Raw genomic sequence first — 17,905 nt, 5'->3', positions numbered from 1 at the left:
AAAAAAAAAAAAAAAAAAAAAAAAAAAAAAAAAAAAAAAAAAAAAAAAAAAAAAACAAGAATAAAACGTTACTCCCAAAAACAATTCCATGACGAAAATCCAAATGGCCGTCCACGTCAAATGATTATTATATTTGAGGTGGGCCCCACCGGTAAGAATATAATCCAAAATTTCATCTAAATTCGATAGTTTTCCAAATTTACCGGAATTTTATTTAAAATTTAAAATTTAAAATTTCAAATCAAATTATTATTATTATTTTTAAAAAAAAAATTAAAAAAAAATCTTAAATAATTAATATTATGTCATTTAATTAATAATTAAAATGTGGATTAGTAGGGAGCCGACAGAGATTAGCCGCCTCCAATTTAAAAGAAGGTGGGACCCATTGAGCTATAGGGAAAGATAAGAGGGTACAATTCCATGTTATTGTACCTTATTTTTTCCCATATTGGCCAAAACATCATCAATTAAACAATTAAATCATGTTTCCACAAATATTGAACTAGTACGAGCACAGTTCATTGATTAAGACGATGCTAGTATGAGCACAATTCACAGCTCATTGGTTAAATCGGAGCACAGTTCACCATTCATTGGTTAGTACGAGCACAACACAGTTCATTGGTTAAGTCGGAGCACAGTTCACCGTTCATTGGTACTCGAGCACAACACAATTCATTTGTATGTCTTTCCAAAGGTCTTGATGTTGTTCACGTGATTGACTCTGCAAGTTAAAACGATTATAATCCAAACGTAGGTTTCATAAATTCAAACTTTTCAGCTACAATCGGGTCATCCATTAGGTAGCTGAATTTCCTCCTAAAGAGTTCACTCGATCAACCAGTTAACATAGATCTAACAATCACATGATACTCGAAACCATGTGTCTTGTTTATGTATTATTTGTACCTTTATAGCTTTGCATAGGCAAAGTGCTTTAAAGCCGGACCAACCAACTCTTCTTCGCTTCGTCTCGATCCGTATCTATTTCGTAGTAAACGAAATTAGGTTATCGATAGCTCTATAATAATTCACGAGAGATATCAAAACGATCACGAAATCGAACGATATATGATGATCATTTTGGATAGTGTTTTGTGTTCTTTTGCATTCAAATTTAAAAGGATTTGGATCTATGATAGGTGAAAGGAATATTTTTCATACACAAAAATGACATTAAAATAAAAGTTGAGATTTGAGGATCACATGTTCCCATGTGGGCAAAAAGATGAGATTTTTCTTTTTTCTTTTTTATTTTCTTTTATTTTTAATACTTTCGTAAAGGTGTGGAAGTCTCTTCCAAATAGATGCATTTTTAAAATCGTGAGGTTGACGATGATACGTAATGGGCTAAAATGGACAATATTTGCTAGCGGTGGGTTTGAGCTGTTACAAATGGTATCAGAGCTAGACACTGAACGGTGTGCCAGCGAGAACGTTGGCCTTCCAAAGAGGTGGATTGTGAGAATCCATATTGGTTGGAGAGGAGAACAAAACATTCATTATAAAGGTGTGAAAACCTCCGCCTAATGTGAACCTAACTACGATACGTAACAGGCTAAAGCAAACAATATCAGCTAGCGGTAGGTTTTGACTGTTACAAATGATATCAGAGCCAGACACAAAACGGTGTGCTAGCAAGAACGTTGAGCCTTCAAATAGGCTAAATTGTGAGATCCCACATCGATCAGACGACGGCCATAGGTATAAAAACAAAGAGACAACAAACTTCATTAGTCTCAAGTTTACGAGTTTAACCAAAAGTATACCCATAACCGAACTTTTACTCAAAATAGACAATAACATACCATTTTCGAGATATATAGGTAGTTCATTCTCAAGCTACGAAACTGAATAACTCGAAGACGTATTAAACGACATCGTAAAGGAACATGAACCGAACTCGTATTACATTTAAAATCTCTTACACACCTCTTCCTCCTCCTCTCTATAAAGTGGTCCTTATGGGATAGAGTTTCTATGGCTTTTTTTTACCCATTCTTTCATCATCATCATCTTCATCCTCTCTCTCTCTCTTTGTAGAGAGAGAAGAGGAGAGAGAAGTGGAAGTGTTGTAAGTTCAGGTCGAAGCCATGCTTTTCCACAGCTTTCTTGAACTTTCTTCTCTCAATCATTTGCATGCAAATCTCTGTTAGAAAGTTGAAGAAAGCTGTGGGAGAAGATGGCATTTTTAGGCCTTTTCTTTTCATAAACCTCTACTCATGTTGTTCATCATACCCTCTCTTGGTAAGTTTGATATGCATTTGCTTTTGTTTTGGGCTATGGGGATGGATTTGTATGTGTTCATCAATGAATCGAGATACCCACTCGCTAAAAGTGATGGAAAATTCAAGAATCTTGTCAAATTCATGAATTCATCTAGTTTTCTCAGCCGATTCGATTGGTTTTTGATTATAATACCGATCGATTTGGTTCAGTTTTCTAGTTAAATTTCTTTTTCTCGTTTGATTTTAAGGCTAAAATCAAATTGATCTGATTCATTTTTTTTTTATGGGTATGAGTCGATTTGATTGGGTTTGTGAGATCTCATGTCGGTTGGAGAAGATAACGAAGTATTCTTACAAGATGTAGATTTGTTTTAAAACCCATTAGCCAAATGTGATAGAAAATTCGAAAACCTTATCAAACTCGTGAATTCTTCTCGTTTTGTGAGCTGATTCTATTAGTTTTGATAACAATACAGGTTCGATGTAGTTTAGTTTTCTAAACAAATTTTCTTTCCTCGTTTAATTTTAAGCCTAAAATCAAACCGAGTCAATCCATTTTTTTATGGGTATGAATCGATTTGATTGGTTTTGTGAGATTACAGGTGAGTTGAAGAAGGAAACAAAACATTTTTTTTACCAAACTCATGAATTCAAAACCCTTATCAAACTCATGAATTCTTCTCGTTTTGTGAGACGATTTGATTGATTTTGATAACAATTCAGGTCGATCTAGTTCAGTTTTCTAGACAAATTTTCTTTTCTCGTTTAATTTTAAACCTAAAATCAAACCGTGGGAATCAATTTGATTGGTTGTGTGAGATCTCCCTAAGGTGGGAGAGTTGTTATAGGTTTGGTCGTAATGGACCTAAACAGACAATATCTACTAACAGTGGGCTTGAACGGTTATAGATTTGGGCTCGGACCTAAACCGAACCAAATTGGAAGGTTTGTTTAAAATTTGAATGGCGAGGTTGTTCTGTTCTCTTCATTACATTACCCTATTGGTTGGTATTTGTTTGGATGCAGATTTCCATGTCCTACATTTGTGTGAAAAAGGTTAAAATTTGACCCAATTTTTACATCATTTTTTTAACCACTCTCTATCTTACTGACTTCATCTCTCTCTTGTTCAAATCAAAGCCTTAAATGCTAAAAATAAATATATATATTTAAAAATTAAAAAATTGTCACTGTCTTTGCATTTATGACCTGTTTTAAATAATTCCAAGCTTTGTATATTGCACAGAGAATGTAAAATTCAAAGGCTGCACCATTTGTTTATTAACTTTTTAATTTATTTTATTTAAACTAAAAAGTTAAAATTATTTCTAAAATATGCTTTAATAACTCAATTCAATTTTATATTTTAATTCCATTAAAAATATATATATACTAGTTGCAGTAAAAATCTTACTCGAGTGTCAATTAAGCGGTAAAATACATATATTCTCCATCAACGTAGTAGTAAAAATCATACTGAACTGTCATTTTTTAGTATAGTTAAGCGGTAAAATACATATATTCTTCATCAACGTAGTAGTAAAAATCATACTGAACTGTCATTTTTTGGTATAGTTAAGCGGTAAAATACATATATTCTCCATCAACGTTACAGTAAAAATCATACCGAAGTGTCAAATTGAGCATAATTATGCAGTAAAATACATATATTCCCTGTCAATGTGGTAGTAAAAATCATACTAAAGTGTTATATTGAGTATAGTTTAGCGGTAATTTACATGTATTCTCGACCAAGGGACCAAAGATTCGAATTCTCTTACTGCAAGCGTTATTGAACTATGTATGTATGGGATAATTTTTTCTGTCGACCTAGCAGTAAAAATCATATTGAAGTGTCCTATTGAATTCTCTTACAAATTCGATCCTATTTTTAAAGTAAAAATCATATCGAATTTGTATAAGAAGGTGTTAATTTCTTTGATTCAAAGAGTTCATGCTCCAACAAAAAAAGCTTGGATCGTCGGGTTGAAGATTAGGGTTGCCTTATCACACGATTTCACTCAGCAAGAACTATGAATCATTTTCTTCAATTAGTTCACCATGTTCGTCATAAATGATTTTCTTGCCCTCTAATGACTTAGCTCAATTTTTTTTATTGCTAAATGTCACGGGCCTAAATGCTAAACTATTGACCTTACTTGTCTGGATATAAAATTTTCAACGAGATCTTTCGATAAGGGATATGCTTATATATTTGTGTAAAAAATGGTTTAATTTTTCACTTACTAGCCAACTCGAACACAATTCAAAAGATAAAACTCTTATTATAACAACCTCAAAACCTCGACGGTTCGATCTTGACTTACATAATCGTTAAACGAAATGAATAAAAAATAAATTAGCAAACAAAATGGTATAGTAAGTTCATACCCATACGTCACATAACTCGGTCCGTCAACAACCAGTTCTAACATTCAAGAACAATTCAATAGATTAGACGTTTATTATCATCTCAAAATTAGTCCATAGTTCGATCCTCAAGACGTTGACTAATTGATCCGACTCCAAAAGAAGAATGAAAGAGACAAAAGGGTGGAAGTTAAAAACTTTAAATCACCCATCCTTCTCTAGTACTTTTTACCCATGTGTTGAGCTGCAACAATTGCATAGTCAAGTCACTATTAGTACTTGTAACGCCCTACGTGTCTTCGTTCATCATATGAGAAAGTTCGAAAATTTGTTGGCAAACTCTCGGGAAAATTCGATTCAAATTTCTAAGTCCGGTAAATTATGTTTGAGCTAGCGGGTATGCTCTTAATGTCATAAATAAGCATATATTTTCTCATTTGAAAGCAAAAAACAAAAAGACCCGACATTCACTTTTAAGACTGGAAGACTACTATTCCCACAAACCAACACGGATTCTTTTAACTTGTTTGCCTTCGTTTAAGAGGTCACTCAACACAAAATTGCTATAAGCTAAACACGTTTAGCTTGGAAGTTTCTAGAATTTGGCGATTGAAAAGGAACGTAGCCAGCTTGTTAGATTGAATTGATCAGGTTTTTTTTGAAGACGTGATATTTTCCTTTTATTTTCTAATTTTTTTTTTAATTATTATATTAGGTAAGTTTTTTATTAGCCAATTTTTTCCCAATTAAAAAAATAAATTAATGGATTAAATTGAAAAAGAAATTAAAACATATATTTAACAAAATAATAATAATGGTAATATTAATAATTAAAAAGACAATATTGGACCCAAAAAGAAAGAGTCCAATGCGCTTCTTAATTTCGATTTCGAATTCCTTTCCCCCAATTCCTTATCCCTTCTCCCTCGGTCCACTTAGCTCAAAGCCCAATTTCTCTCTCTCTCTCTCCTGTAAAACCCTAGATCTGAATCCATCGCCGGCTCTGCTGCTCCGTCGCCGGCCTTCCGACGCTCATTCAAGACCTCTTCGTCTTCCTTCTCTCCATCGGAATTTCGGGTAAGTTTCCTTCTCTCTTTCTTGCTTCATTTCTTGGAAGTTTCGTTCGTGAGGTTGAGGATGAATCGTGCGGTGTTTTCCTTGTTTTCTTTGTTTTCTACGCCTTCCGTTATGTAGGTGGAACTGTAATTTATATTGTTCATACTGTTTATCCTTTGTGTTTGTGAACATTGGGTGGTTTGGCCTTGATTTTGGGTTTTGCTTGTTGTTTCGTTTCGGATTCATTCGTTTGAATTCTGTAAGGCTCGGCCGATTGTATGTTTGGGAGTGATTCGATCGTTTTTTTTTTCCTTTCGATTCTATGGATTTTGATCTGGGCTGTTTGCTGGAAATTCTGTGAAGCCCAAAGCTTGATCGAACCGAACCCTAGATCATAATTTGAGTTACCCTTTAGCCCGTGGACGAAATTCTTAGAACCCACAAAAATAAAAATAACAGATTATCCTTTTTGACTTGGTTGAACATATCTGGGCTCCAGGTGGGCTGGTGGTGGATTTTCGAGTGGCGCTTGCGTTGAAATTATATATAAAAAAAAAAAGCTTCTTGTTCTTATCAGCTATACATAAAGTGGCCCCGTTCGGCCTTTTTTCTTGCCAAAACTGATATGCCATCTTCAATGGGCCCCGGATCTACTTGTACGGCCCATGTCAAAATAAATCAAAGTTTCTTACAAATTGGAAAATATCCCTTTTCTTTTTCTATGAACTGAAAAAATGGCTGATTTCATTATATTAATACGAAGCCTGCCTTTGCGTCAGTATCATCGTTGTCTTTTGGCTCCTAAATTTAGTGGAGGCAATGTTTAGGATACCATTTTCTTAGTGCAACCGTACAGACCTTTCATAATGGGGTTTATCTTTTTCGTCTTAGTTTTATTTTAGAAAATTTCAAGGAGGAAATTTGGAAAAAGGAGACGTATCCAAAGTCCAAAACAACCTTGATGAATCTTTTTAGTCTGTTTTAATCTGATGCTGATTTATAAGCTTATGCTACATGCCGTACAAGTTCTTTATTTGGCATAGGCATCAACTAGAAAATTTTGTTTGACTTTGTTTTATAGGAAACTGTTTCTTTCCGGTTCCTGCTTGAAACCTGTGAGATGGTGTTTTGTTTTGTTATGCGTGTTGGCTTTCTAGTTGATATTGATCATTGTTGTACTTGTATGTAGCTTCATTATGTTGGTAGATGTATGATTCTTTTTTTCTTTAGGTGTGATATGAATCTCTGTGGAAAAGCAACGAGTTCATATACATTTAATGTAATTAAGTGAAAATAATTCAAGTTGGTTCCAACTTCTTTCTGTGTAAGAACGCCTACTTTGGTTTCAATTTCTTTTCATTTATAAATCATAACCTATGGCATGTTGTTCATACATGTATAAGTCGACTGTATAACGTTCTCTGAGGCATGCCACATGTTGTTTAACATTTAGTCATGTAATTTTAAGTGACCATAAGGCCAATACTTGACTGTTAACGGGGTAGTTTGTAGCATCTTGCAATTGACTATAAGGTCAGGCTATGTAATAACTTGTTTGTGTAATCTTGAAACTTAAAAGCTTCCATCCTTTGTTACCTCTGTTTTCCCGGCTGTTTGTTCATCCCCCGGTATTTATTCTTTCCTGTGATCTACAATTTAACTTCATAGGCTGTATTGGCATATCCTTTACTATGTCTAAAGCTATATGGTTACTCTGTAGCAGGAATTCTGTCTCCCAGTTCTAATGGATACGCCTCATGAAATGATGTTAACTCCCTATGTGGAAAAGACACCAAATTCTGATGAATATGGTGCACTGACCTCCACAGAAACGCAGCCTAGCAAAAGGAGGAAAAAGAAGTCCATTGTCTGGGAGCACTTCACCATCGAAACTGTAAGTGCTGGATGTAGAAGGGCATATTGTAAGCAATGCAAGCAGAGTTTTGCTTATAGTACAGGCTCAAAAGTAGCCGGTACCAGCCACCTTAAGCGGCATATTGCTAAGGGAATATGTGCTGCACTTCTACGAAATCGGGACAAAAGTCATTTAACACCATCTACCCCTGCTTCCAAAGGAAGTGATCCACCAAAACGACGTTATAGAAGCCCCAACTCATCAGTCATCATGTTCGATCAGGATCGTTGTTGCCATGAATTCACTCGGATGGTAATAATGCATGATTACCAACCCCACATGGTTGAAAATGCTGGATTTGTATCTTTTGTACAGAATATTCAACCACGATTTAATGTGATGGATTTCGACCATTTCCAAGGGGATTGCATTGGAACCTACCTATCAGAAAAGCAAAATGTCATCAAAGTCATTGAGAGTATTCCAGGACGTGTTTGTCTTTCACTGGACATGTGGACATCGAGTAAAACTGTCGGTTATGCTGTAATAACAGGTCATTTTGTCGATAGCGATTGGAAGTTGCACAGGCGGATTCTCAGTGTGGTTATGGAACCCTATCCTAATTCTGATACAGCACTTTGTCATGCAGTTTCAGAATGCCTTTCTGATTGGAATTTGGAAGGTAAGCTGTTTTCTATCACCTTTAATCACCCTGCCACTGAGTCTGCACTTGGAAATTTGAGGCCCTTGCTTGCCATCAAAAACTCCCTGATCCTGAATGGCCAATTTTTGGTTAGTAATTGCATAGCACGTACGTTAAGCAGTATCGCAAAAGACGTGTTAGATGCTGGAGCGGATATCGTTAAGAAAATCCGTGATTGCGTAAAGTATGTCAAGTTGTCCGAGTCGAATGAGGCAAAGTTTCTTGAACTCAAAGAACAGCTCCAGGTCCCAACCGAGAGAAGCCTATGTCTGGACGACCTAACGCAATGGAACACAACGTATCTAATGCTGATTGCTGCATTCGAGTTGAAAGAAGTGTTTTCGTGCTTGGATAATTCCGATCCTGATTACACCGAAGTGCCCACAAGGGACGATTGGAGGCAAGTTGAGACTCTTTGCACATGTTTGAAAGTCCTCTTTGATGCTGCAAATATTCTCAGCGTCATAAACAACCCATCCGTGATTACCTTTTTTCACGAAGTATGGAGGATTCACTTGGAGCTAGCCCGTGCACTCACTAGCGAAGATCCATTCACTTGCAGCCTCTCTCAAATGATGCAAAAAAAGATCGACAAATATTGGAAGGACTGTGGCCTGATTTTGGCTGCAGCTGTAGTTATGGATCCAAGGTTCAAGATGAAACTCGTCGAGTTTAGTTTCAATAAACTTTATGGCGAAGAAGCTCCTGCTTATATTAAGATTGTCGATGATGGGATCCGTGAACTCTTCCAGGAATACATCACACTTCCTTTACCTCTAACGCCGACGTACGCCGACGAAGGAAATGGAGGAAGCTACATGAAGTCAGAAGGACCCCAGACTGGAAGTCTCCTGTCAGACAACGGACTCACAGATTTTGATGTCTACATTATGGAGACTTCAAGCCAACAAATGAAATCAGAACTCGATCAGTATCTCGCCGAATCTCTGCTGCCCCGTGTGCAGGACTTCGACTTATTAGGCTGGTGGAAGCAAAACAAGATGAAGTATCCAACTCTTTCATCAATGGCTCGAGATATTTTATCAATACCAGTCTGTACTCTTCCTCCTGATTCCATATTCGATATGGAGATTAAGGAGATGGATTCATATCGGAGTTTGATGCGACCAGCTACGGTCGAAGCAATTATATGTACACGGGACTGGATCCAATGTGGATTTACAGAAGTTTCTAATGCAATTGTAAAAATGGAATATTAGAGGCTAGCCCTTTCTTAGTGTCCTTGATGTATTTTTTTTTAGGCTATGGAATCATATATATCCTTTAGAGAAGAATCTCTTAGTCGCCATTAACGTAGCTTCTGTACTCTAATTTCCTCTACAGGTTGAAGAGAGAGATTGGAATCAGATCTTAGCTGCTATCTGATGCAGAATGGGTAAATTTCTTCTGGCCAATCGAATATTCTCTTGATATTCTTTCCATGACTTGTTCATTGGTGGATCAATATCTTGATTGTTTGTGGAGACAGATTCAGAATGGGTAAATTCTTTGGAGTTGTATCCATAAAAATGATTCTGTGTAGACTTCTTTAATGAGATTTAGGCTCTTTGTTTGAAAATTATACGTGAATAGATTGTCCCTTGGGCCCTAGGTCGTGACACACGGTTAGAATTCTATCTCTTCCAGTGATGGCTCAACCTCCTGGAAGGGGCCTTATTCTCCCTCCACCTAAGCTGCGTAGGAAAGGCCCAAAGCCAATCCTAGGGAATAGTGAAGCTCCATAGGGTCTTTCTGTTCGAGTGCAAGTCACTTCATAGGGTCTTTCTGTCCAAGTGCAGGTAGTCCGCATCTTCACAGACATGTCTATTTTGCCTTCTTCGCTCTCCACCTAAGCTGTCCAAGGAAAGCCCAAAGCCAATCTAGGGAACAGTGAATCTTCATAGGGTCTTTTTGTCTAGGTGTAGGGAGTTCACATCTTCACAGACATGTTTATTTCACCGAGCCTCTCTTTGAGACAGTGCCCAGATCGTTGCACCTTTCGTGCGAGTCGGACATTCAAATAATTTGCACACACGTGAATTATTGTCTTTAAAGCCAACTTAAAAGCTTGTTTTAGGAAAATTTGAAAAAAAAAAGTATTTAAATTTAACAAAATGTGTTTTTATAATATATTTATAGGCAATAAAAACGAGTTGTAGTTGCAAAATAGGTGGAATTTATTAATATGATTGTTGTTATACATTTTTTCTATAATTACTATTAGAATATCATATAATTTATAATATATCATATCATATATATATAATATCATATTTATTAAGGTGTTTATCTTCTCAAAATAATTTAAATTAACAAAATTTTTAATATTTACTTATAGAAGAATTTAAAAAAATAAGATTACGAAAAGCATATTCAGCTAATTTAATAAATTGGAAAATATAAAATAAACCAAAATAAATATAAATTTAAAATTGTTAAAAAACGAACCACAGCTCCACAGCCCCACGAATGGCCGAGCCAGATTGGGACAAGTTATGGTGGGGCCCATGCCTATAAACCTCGCCACGTGTTCCCTACTGATACATTTTCTGACTCCGCCAGTTTTTCTTATTCTCTCCTCTGTTTAACGCTTTAATTAAGGACGCTATTTCAGTGAGATGCAAGAAAGAACGTGAGAGCTTCAAGGCTTGAAGCTATGGCGTCCGGTAGAACTGAGATAGGTCTCCCAGTGCTGCAGAAGGATGGAGGAGATCATGGGAGAAAAGGATCCGCCATGACTAAACGAGGAGCTTATGCAGCCATTTCTTACATGGCTTCCGCTGGTTCGTTTTTCACTTTTCTTCTCTCGATCATGTAGTTCTTCGTTGTTTTTCGTTGATTTCTGGATTTTCTTACTTTTTCTATCGAAATTTATCTTTGCTTATGCGTTTATTATATACTGTGTGTTTTTTTGCATGAAAAATGGAAATCCGCTTGAGATTTTTGTTCTGTCGTTGTACTGCCACTGCTACTTGTTTGTTTCTTTTTCGCTTTTCGAAGCTTCCAAATTCCTTTGGAGGAAGAAATAAAGAACAGAAAGAAAGAAATCGACGTCTGTTTTAACCTTGTGTAATTTGGTTTCTTAGATTGTTTGTTTGATTTTTGAAGAATATTATTGAACAAATCTTTGCTTCAGTTCATGAGAGTAATACTCAGAGTTTTGTTATTTTACCGTTCTCACGGGTAAAGTTGTGAATCATGAATGATTATGTTGGGAATTGGGAAGAGGATGACTTTCAATGGGATGTACTTACTGCTAGAATGACATTCTCCCTCTCATTACACTATGTTTTCGTCTTTTTGAATATTTTTTTTAAAATATGGGTGGACCCCACGTCTTTTTTAAAAGGATGCAAGCGAGTAGTACTGTGAGATCACACATCGGTTGGGGAAGGGAACGAAACATTCTTTATACGGGTGTGGTAACAGACGAGTTTTGAAAACATTGAGGGAAGTCTGATAGGAAAAGCCCAAAGAGGACAATATCTACTTGCTATGAGCTTAGACTGTTACCTATGCGAGGGAAGACGCTGGGCCCGAAGGGGGAGGGGTGGATTGTGAGATCCCACGTCGGTTGGAGAGGGGAACGAATGCTTATTTATACGAGTGTGGAAAACTTTTCCTAACATACGCGTTTTAAAAACCTTGAGGGAAAGCCCAAAGAGGACAATATCTGCTAGTGGTGGGTTTGGGTCGTACATGTACAAAAAATGTTGAGATACGAGGATTTGAAACTACGACCTCAAGAGAGAGTACACGTCAGTTACCGTTAAGTTATACTCACTTTGATGTGAATGTGTCATTTTGACAATATAAATGGAAGGAGTATCCACACTTGAGTAGTACTTGAAATCTTTTTTGGGTTATGAGACTTATGGTGGGGGAGAAAGGCCAAATTATTTAAGATTATCTTCATCTAGTTTGACGACTTTTAGTGGTGAAAGACTTTTAAAGTGCCTACAAAAGTCTAGAGAATAAAGTTGTGTATAATGTACTTCTAGGCTCACTATATGTATATGATGGGACGATAGACAGAAAGTGAGTGAGCAAGTGGTGGGTCTTTAGAGATGAAAAGAGGGAGAGAGTGCATGGTGGGTCTTGGAAGATGAAAGGAATGTTTAGTGGAATACGAATGAGATAGAATCTCTAATGTTAGTGAAATGACAAGCTTGAATAATGGTGGAGGGTGCCTACTCCACGCTTAAAAAGGTTCAAAGTTTCCAGAAAAAAGGCAAGTTCCTTTCTCTCTTTTTTACACGTCACGATAAAATTAGCTAGAAATTATTATTGTGCATAAGTTTATAACATATGCTTAGATTTTTCATGTGGGTAGTTGTTATATGTTACTAATGGTTATGGGTATGATTACACGGCCGTAATTCAGTTCTCAGAACGTTTAAGAATTATGAAATATTGTATTTGAAATCGTGGAGAATATTGAAAGTGTAATAGCCCAAGCCCATCGCTAGTAGATATTGTTCTCTTTGAGATTTTCTTTTCGGGCTTCCCCTTAAAGTTTTTAAAACATAGGGAGAGGTTTTCACACCCTTATAAAGAATGTTTTGTTCCCCTCTCCAATCGATGTGGGATCTCACAATCTACACCCCTTTGGGGCCCAATGTCCTCGCTGACACTTGTTCCCCTCTTCAATTGATGTGGGATCTCACAATCCACCTCTCTTCGGGGCCTAGTGAGCTGGCACACGTTCCCCTCTCCAATCAATGTGAGATCTCACAAAAATGATGTTTCCAAGGATGGACTTAATAGAATTATTGTTTTTGAAAATCGTTTTTAAGTACAAGCTAGCCAAATGCAAATTCAGCTCACTCATTTGATATTGTTGGATATTGAGCAACCCCCTTAATCTTCCAAGTCTTCCTGTCATTCCTTGTTTATATCCAAGTGAAGTCTAAATTAGCTAATGGATTAATGGTTTAAGCGATCTTATTCTTTCTAGTAATTACAATCAAGAGAAATTATAGGAAGTTCCATTTGATATTGTTGATTAATGCACTTTTCAAGGGATAAGAATTGTGTTTGGGCACTGTTCTTAGAGTTGGATGTTGCGGTGTTGGAGTAACAATATCTATATGTTAAGTATAGATAAGATAATCATTGCTTGGCTTCTTTCAATGGACTAATAATTATTATCACTACGTTCTTGAGTAATTTTTTTTTACTTTACTTTTTAGAGATTAATAGTTTCAACACTGGTTTAGTGCATATTGTAATTTCTGGCTGCTTCAATTATTGACTTGATAAACTTGTTTGTATTTAGTTTTACTATGATATTGTGTCGTCATCCCTTCTGCAGTTCTGTTGCTAATGTTCAACAAAGCAGCTCTTTCTTCTTACAACTTTCCATGTGCCAATGTCATCACTCTTTTCCAGGTAAACGATTTGTTGAATTGTCTGGATATTTGCTTTCCGCCCCAAATATTCGTTTTTCTTTACGACGGATTTCATTTTTATTATTTCATATGCACACAAGTCTGTTTATTATCTTCTATATATGATATGAGACCAACAAAGAAAAGAAATGGCATGATAATTTATATATACCAATGGAGGAATGAATAAAAAATGTGGAAAACGAGGCCCGGGATGTAGTGTAACATGGTAGCGCATTTGTCTTGGGTACAAAATGTCTCGCTCGTCTCTTGATGGTTCGTACTGATGAACCAATCAATGAGATGATGATGGATACCTACTTTAGGACTACTCTCTCGTCTCGGATTCCTTTGAAGAAAGGAGTACTATGGTACTTCGTGACTTGGTAGTGAGGATATCGACGTTAGACAAGCATAGTGGCCCTTAACGAGGATTTAATATCGTATAAGTTACCTTGGCAACCAAATGTAGTAAAGTTAGGTGGTTGTTCAATGAAATTAGACGAGTTGTGCTTAAGCTGGCCTAGACACTCACAATTTGTTCTTTTCAGATTATGTGTTCGTGCACGCTTCTTTACATATTGCATCGCCGGAGGATTATCTCTTTTACAGTGGGTGAATCTCAAATCATCGGTGCTGGAAAGTCGATCCTTGTACCTTATAAGACTTTGGTTCAAACACTTCCCCTCTCCATATCATATTTGCTTTACATGGTATGTATCTTATGGTATAATATATTTCATTTTATTTATTGAAACCTTTGTAAAATCTGCTAACAAGATTTTCCCTGATAAAGCTTGTGACTATGGAATCTGTTCGTGGGATCAACGTTCCCATGTATACAACATTGAGGAGGACTACCGTCGCATTTACGATGGTTGCCGAGTACTTGTTGACCGGGCAGCGTCATTCGCTTTTTGTTGTTGGCAGGTAGGCAAGCATGTTGTATAGATTTGCCCTTCTAATTGTATTCGACTCTTTTAACAATTTTTTCCTTTCATCATCGATATCGTGCTCTATAGTGACAAATTGTAACAGCCCAAGCTCACATCGATTGGAGAGGGGAACGAGCGTTAGCGAGGACGCTAGGCCCAAAAGGGGGTGAATTGTGAGATCCCACATCAGTTGGGGGAGGGAAATGAAACATTCTTGATAAGGGTGTGGAAACCTCTTCCTAGTAGATGTGTTTTAAAACCGTGAGGCCAATGACGATACGTAACGGACCGAAGCGGACAATATCTGCTAGCGGTGGACTTGGGCTGTTATACAAATTTTGAGATATAAGGGTCTTACCATGATGCCTGTTTCTATCACTCTATAAGCGAAAAAAAAAATGGTTCCTTCCCTTCTTTTAAATATTTTAGATTTTAGATGTTTTAGTTAGAATCTTTAATAAACAAGACAGTGGCATGGCTGTGAACTCAATCTTTTCACATTCATTAGTTTTGTATATGCATATTTGCAATGCTAATTCATTCCTACTTGATAATTCCAAGGATTCATCAGTGTGGGGATGATTATACTTGGTGCAGTAGTGGCTGGAGCCAGGGATTTGTCATTTGACGCCTACTCCTATGCTGTGGTCTGCATTGCAAATATATGTACCGCTATATATCTCGCTTCTATTGCTCGTATCGGTAATAACAGTTCTTCTTTGTGCTCGCTTATCTAACGTTGATGTCGTGGCACGTTTTGTATGACCCTTTTAAGTACTTCCAGGGAAATCCAGTGGTCTAAATACCTTTGGCCTTATGTGGTGTAATGGTTAGAGGACTTCCTCTCAATGTTTTGAAGCTTTTGGATTCAACTTATCTGAACTGACCATAAAATGGTTTTCTTATATTTGTAGGAGTAGTATGTGGACCTCTTTTGCTATTCTGGATATCAATCAGGGGAGACATCGAAACGGCGTTAAATTTTCGGTACCTGTCGTCCTTTGGCTTCCAGGTATCTGTTCCTATTGTGTTGCTGAATTAGTCATGCTTTAATCCAGGCTCAGTTTAAATCGACAGTTCTTAGTTTCTTGCCTTTACTCGTACTTGCAGACTGTGATGCTTCTCTCTTGTATAATGGCTTTCTTGATCAACTACTTTGTATTTCTGAACACCACTCTCAATTCAGCATTGACACAAACAGTCTGCGGTAATTTGAAGGTGAGTAGTGCTTAGTTCCTCCTACATTGGCTTATGCTATATAGAACATGAACTCTTCCTCAAACACGGTCTCTTCAAGGGCATGGCACGAGTTTTGGTGGATTCCGTTCTCACGGGAGGAAATGGTTCCTTTTCACATGAGAGATCATGACCTCCATAAGTAGGTGACTGTCATTGTGAGATCCCACATCGGTTGGAGAAGGGAACGAAACATTCCTTATAAGAGTGGAAATCTCTCCCCAACCGACGTGTTTTAAAATCTTGAGGGGAAGCCCAGAAGGGAAAAATCAATGATGACAATATCTACTAGCGGTGGGCTTGGGCTGTTACAAATAGTATCAGAGATAGACACTGAGTCGTGTGCCAGCGAAGACGCTGGGCCCCCAAGGAAGGTGGATTGTGAGATCCCACATTGGTTGGAGAGGAGAACGAAACATTCTTTATAAGGGTGTGGAAACCTCTCCCTAATAGACGCACTTTAAAACCTTGAGGGGAAGCCCAGAAAAGAAAACCCAAAGAGGACAATATCTGTTAGCGGTGGTCCTTGGACTTTTACAAATGATATTAGAGGCAGACACCGAACGGTGTGCCAGCGAGGACGCTGGGCCCCCAAAGGGGGTGGATTGTGAGATCCCACATCTGTTGGAAAGGGGAACGAAACATTTCATATAAGGGTGTGAAAACCTCTCCCTAACAGATGAATTTTAAAACCTTGAGGTGAAGCCCATAAGGAAAAGTCCAGAGAGTACAATATCTACTAGTGATGGGCTTGGGCGGTTACAGCCATAGTTTGACTTTTCATTCCCCTTAAACTCTTTCTTATTCACGAGGCCCTTATTTGACCACTCGACCAAACCACGATGGTTAAGAATTATCGATATGGGTGTACTAGTTCGAAAAACTCTAGCTTGGTCCAAACTATTTGTCTAGACGATATTGTGGCATTTAGTATGTGAAGACATCTAGACCAATGCTTGTTTTCCTTACTTTCGAACGCTTTATAATAGGACGTTTTCAGCATCGGGCTCGGCTGGTTTCTGTTCGGTGGCCTTCCCTTCGATTTCGTAAGCCTAAGCCGCCCTCTTTACATTAAGCTTTGATACAATTTTGTTTTGTTTTACCTTGTTTAACTTGTTAGGCTTTCTTCTGGTGTTTTTTTAGTTTAATGTTCTTGGGCAGTCGCTTGGCTTTCTGGGATCTTGCATATATGCCTATTGCAAGCTTCATGGGAAATAGGATCAAGATGGGGCTGCCTCCTAGGCCTTGAGTCATAGTAAGTTAATATTGTGCTGACATACTGCTTAACTTGTCAGCTGCCAAATTTTGATGAAATCTCTTCATGTTCTTATGAAAAGAGAGAACAAAAGGGGAAAAAAATGCTGTTGAATCACATTTTTGTGCATGAAAACATCATATTCTTATCTATCTAAGTTTCGAGTGAGTCTTTCTCTCTCCCTCGCGCTTTCACGAGCACACACTAAGGACCTGTTTGGAATAACTTTAGTGCAAAATGTTTCTTGGAACACTTTGAAAATCATTCCAAATAATTATTCGAGTCAAGTTGTGAGCTTCTTTAAGATGTTGATCGTGAATAATTATTTTAGGTTTAAAACCTGATATAATCTCGGTACTTTCGGTTTTGATTTGTTTTGGTCTCTTTACTTTCAGGCCTTCCATTTTAGTCCCTATACATTCAAGTTTTATTCATTTTAGTCCTCGAATCTTTCTTTCAAATTACCTATTTAAAAAAATAAAAATGAAGACCAAATGATTGCTTTTAAAATTACACACGCTAACATGAACAAAAATTGTAATTACATGAGAAAATTTGGAATAATGAAGAATGACTTAAGTTTTTTAATTGATTTGATAAAATATAAATGGTTAAATTAATAAAATACTCGTGAATTTTATATTTGGTCTAAAAATACAAAGTTTTTAGAAATTTTAATAATAGCATTGCAATAAAAAAAAAAAAAATACTTTTACCACTTTTCTTTTAAAAGGTTGGTAAATACTTTTAAATTAATTTTTTTTTTATTTAAAAAAATTTAAAAATATTTTTATGTTAGTATCATTTTTTAAAATATTCGTATATAAGCATTAACTTTTAACTATTTTGACGAAAATCATTTATCTAGGACATG

The 17,905-nt window shown here is 36.7% G+C and overlaps 2 protein-coding genes across 3 annotated transcripts; both read left to right on the top strand.

Annotated features, from left to right (window-relative positions):
• The first annotated feature begins 5,476 nt into the window (after positions 1-5,476).
• LOC111465464 (zinc finger BED domain-containing protein DAYSLEEPER-like) lies at positions 5,477-9,657 on the top strand. Of its 2 annotated transcripts, none has more exons than XM_023109852.1 (2): positions 5,477-5,678; positions 7,381-9,657. In XM_023109852.1, the coding sequence occupies exon 2, from the start codon at positions 7,402-7,404 to the stop codon at positions 9,433-9,435; it is 2,034 nt and encodes a 677-aa protein (XP_022965620.1). In that variant the 5' UTR covers positions 5,477-5,678; positions 7,381-7,401; the 3' UTR covers positions 9,436-9,657. The 2 variants fall into 2 exon arrangements, with proteins under 2 accessions (XP_022965620.1, XP_022965621.1); XM_023109853.1 differs by having other exon boundaries at positions 7,378-9,657.
• Positions 9,658-10,801: 1,144 nt separating this feature from the next.
• On the top strand, positions 10,802-17,314 carry LOC111465597 (nucleotide-sugar uncharacterized transporter 3-like). Its single transcript, XM_023110061.1, has 10 exons — positions 10,802-10,998; positions 13,530-13,606; positions 14,157-14,318; positions 14,402-14,535; positions 15,112-15,242; positions 15,325-15,369; positions 15,455-15,552; positions 15,651-15,758; positions 16,766-16,822; positions 16,920-17,314. Exons 1-10 carry the CDS (start codon positions 10,872-10,874, stop codon positions 16,992-16,994), a joined length of 1,014 nt encoding a protein of 337 aa, XP_022965829.1. The 5' UTR covers positions 10,802-10,871; the 3' UTR covers positions 16,995-17,314.
• Positions 17,315-17,905: the final 591 nt, after the last annotated feature.

The sequence above is a fragment of the Cucurbita maxima genome, unplaced genomic scaffold, assembly GCF_002738345.1.
Source record: "Cucurbita maxima cultivar Rimu unplaced genomic scaffold, Cmax_1.0 Cma_Scf00029, whole genome shotgun sequence".
Taxonomy (NCBI): Eukaryota; Viridiplantae; Streptophyta; class Magnoliopsida; order Cucurbitales; family Cucurbitaceae; genus Cucurbita; species Cucurbita maxima.
The sequence above is the reverse complement of the archived record's forward strand: the minus strand, read 5'-3'. Positions and strand labels throughout refer to the sequence as shown.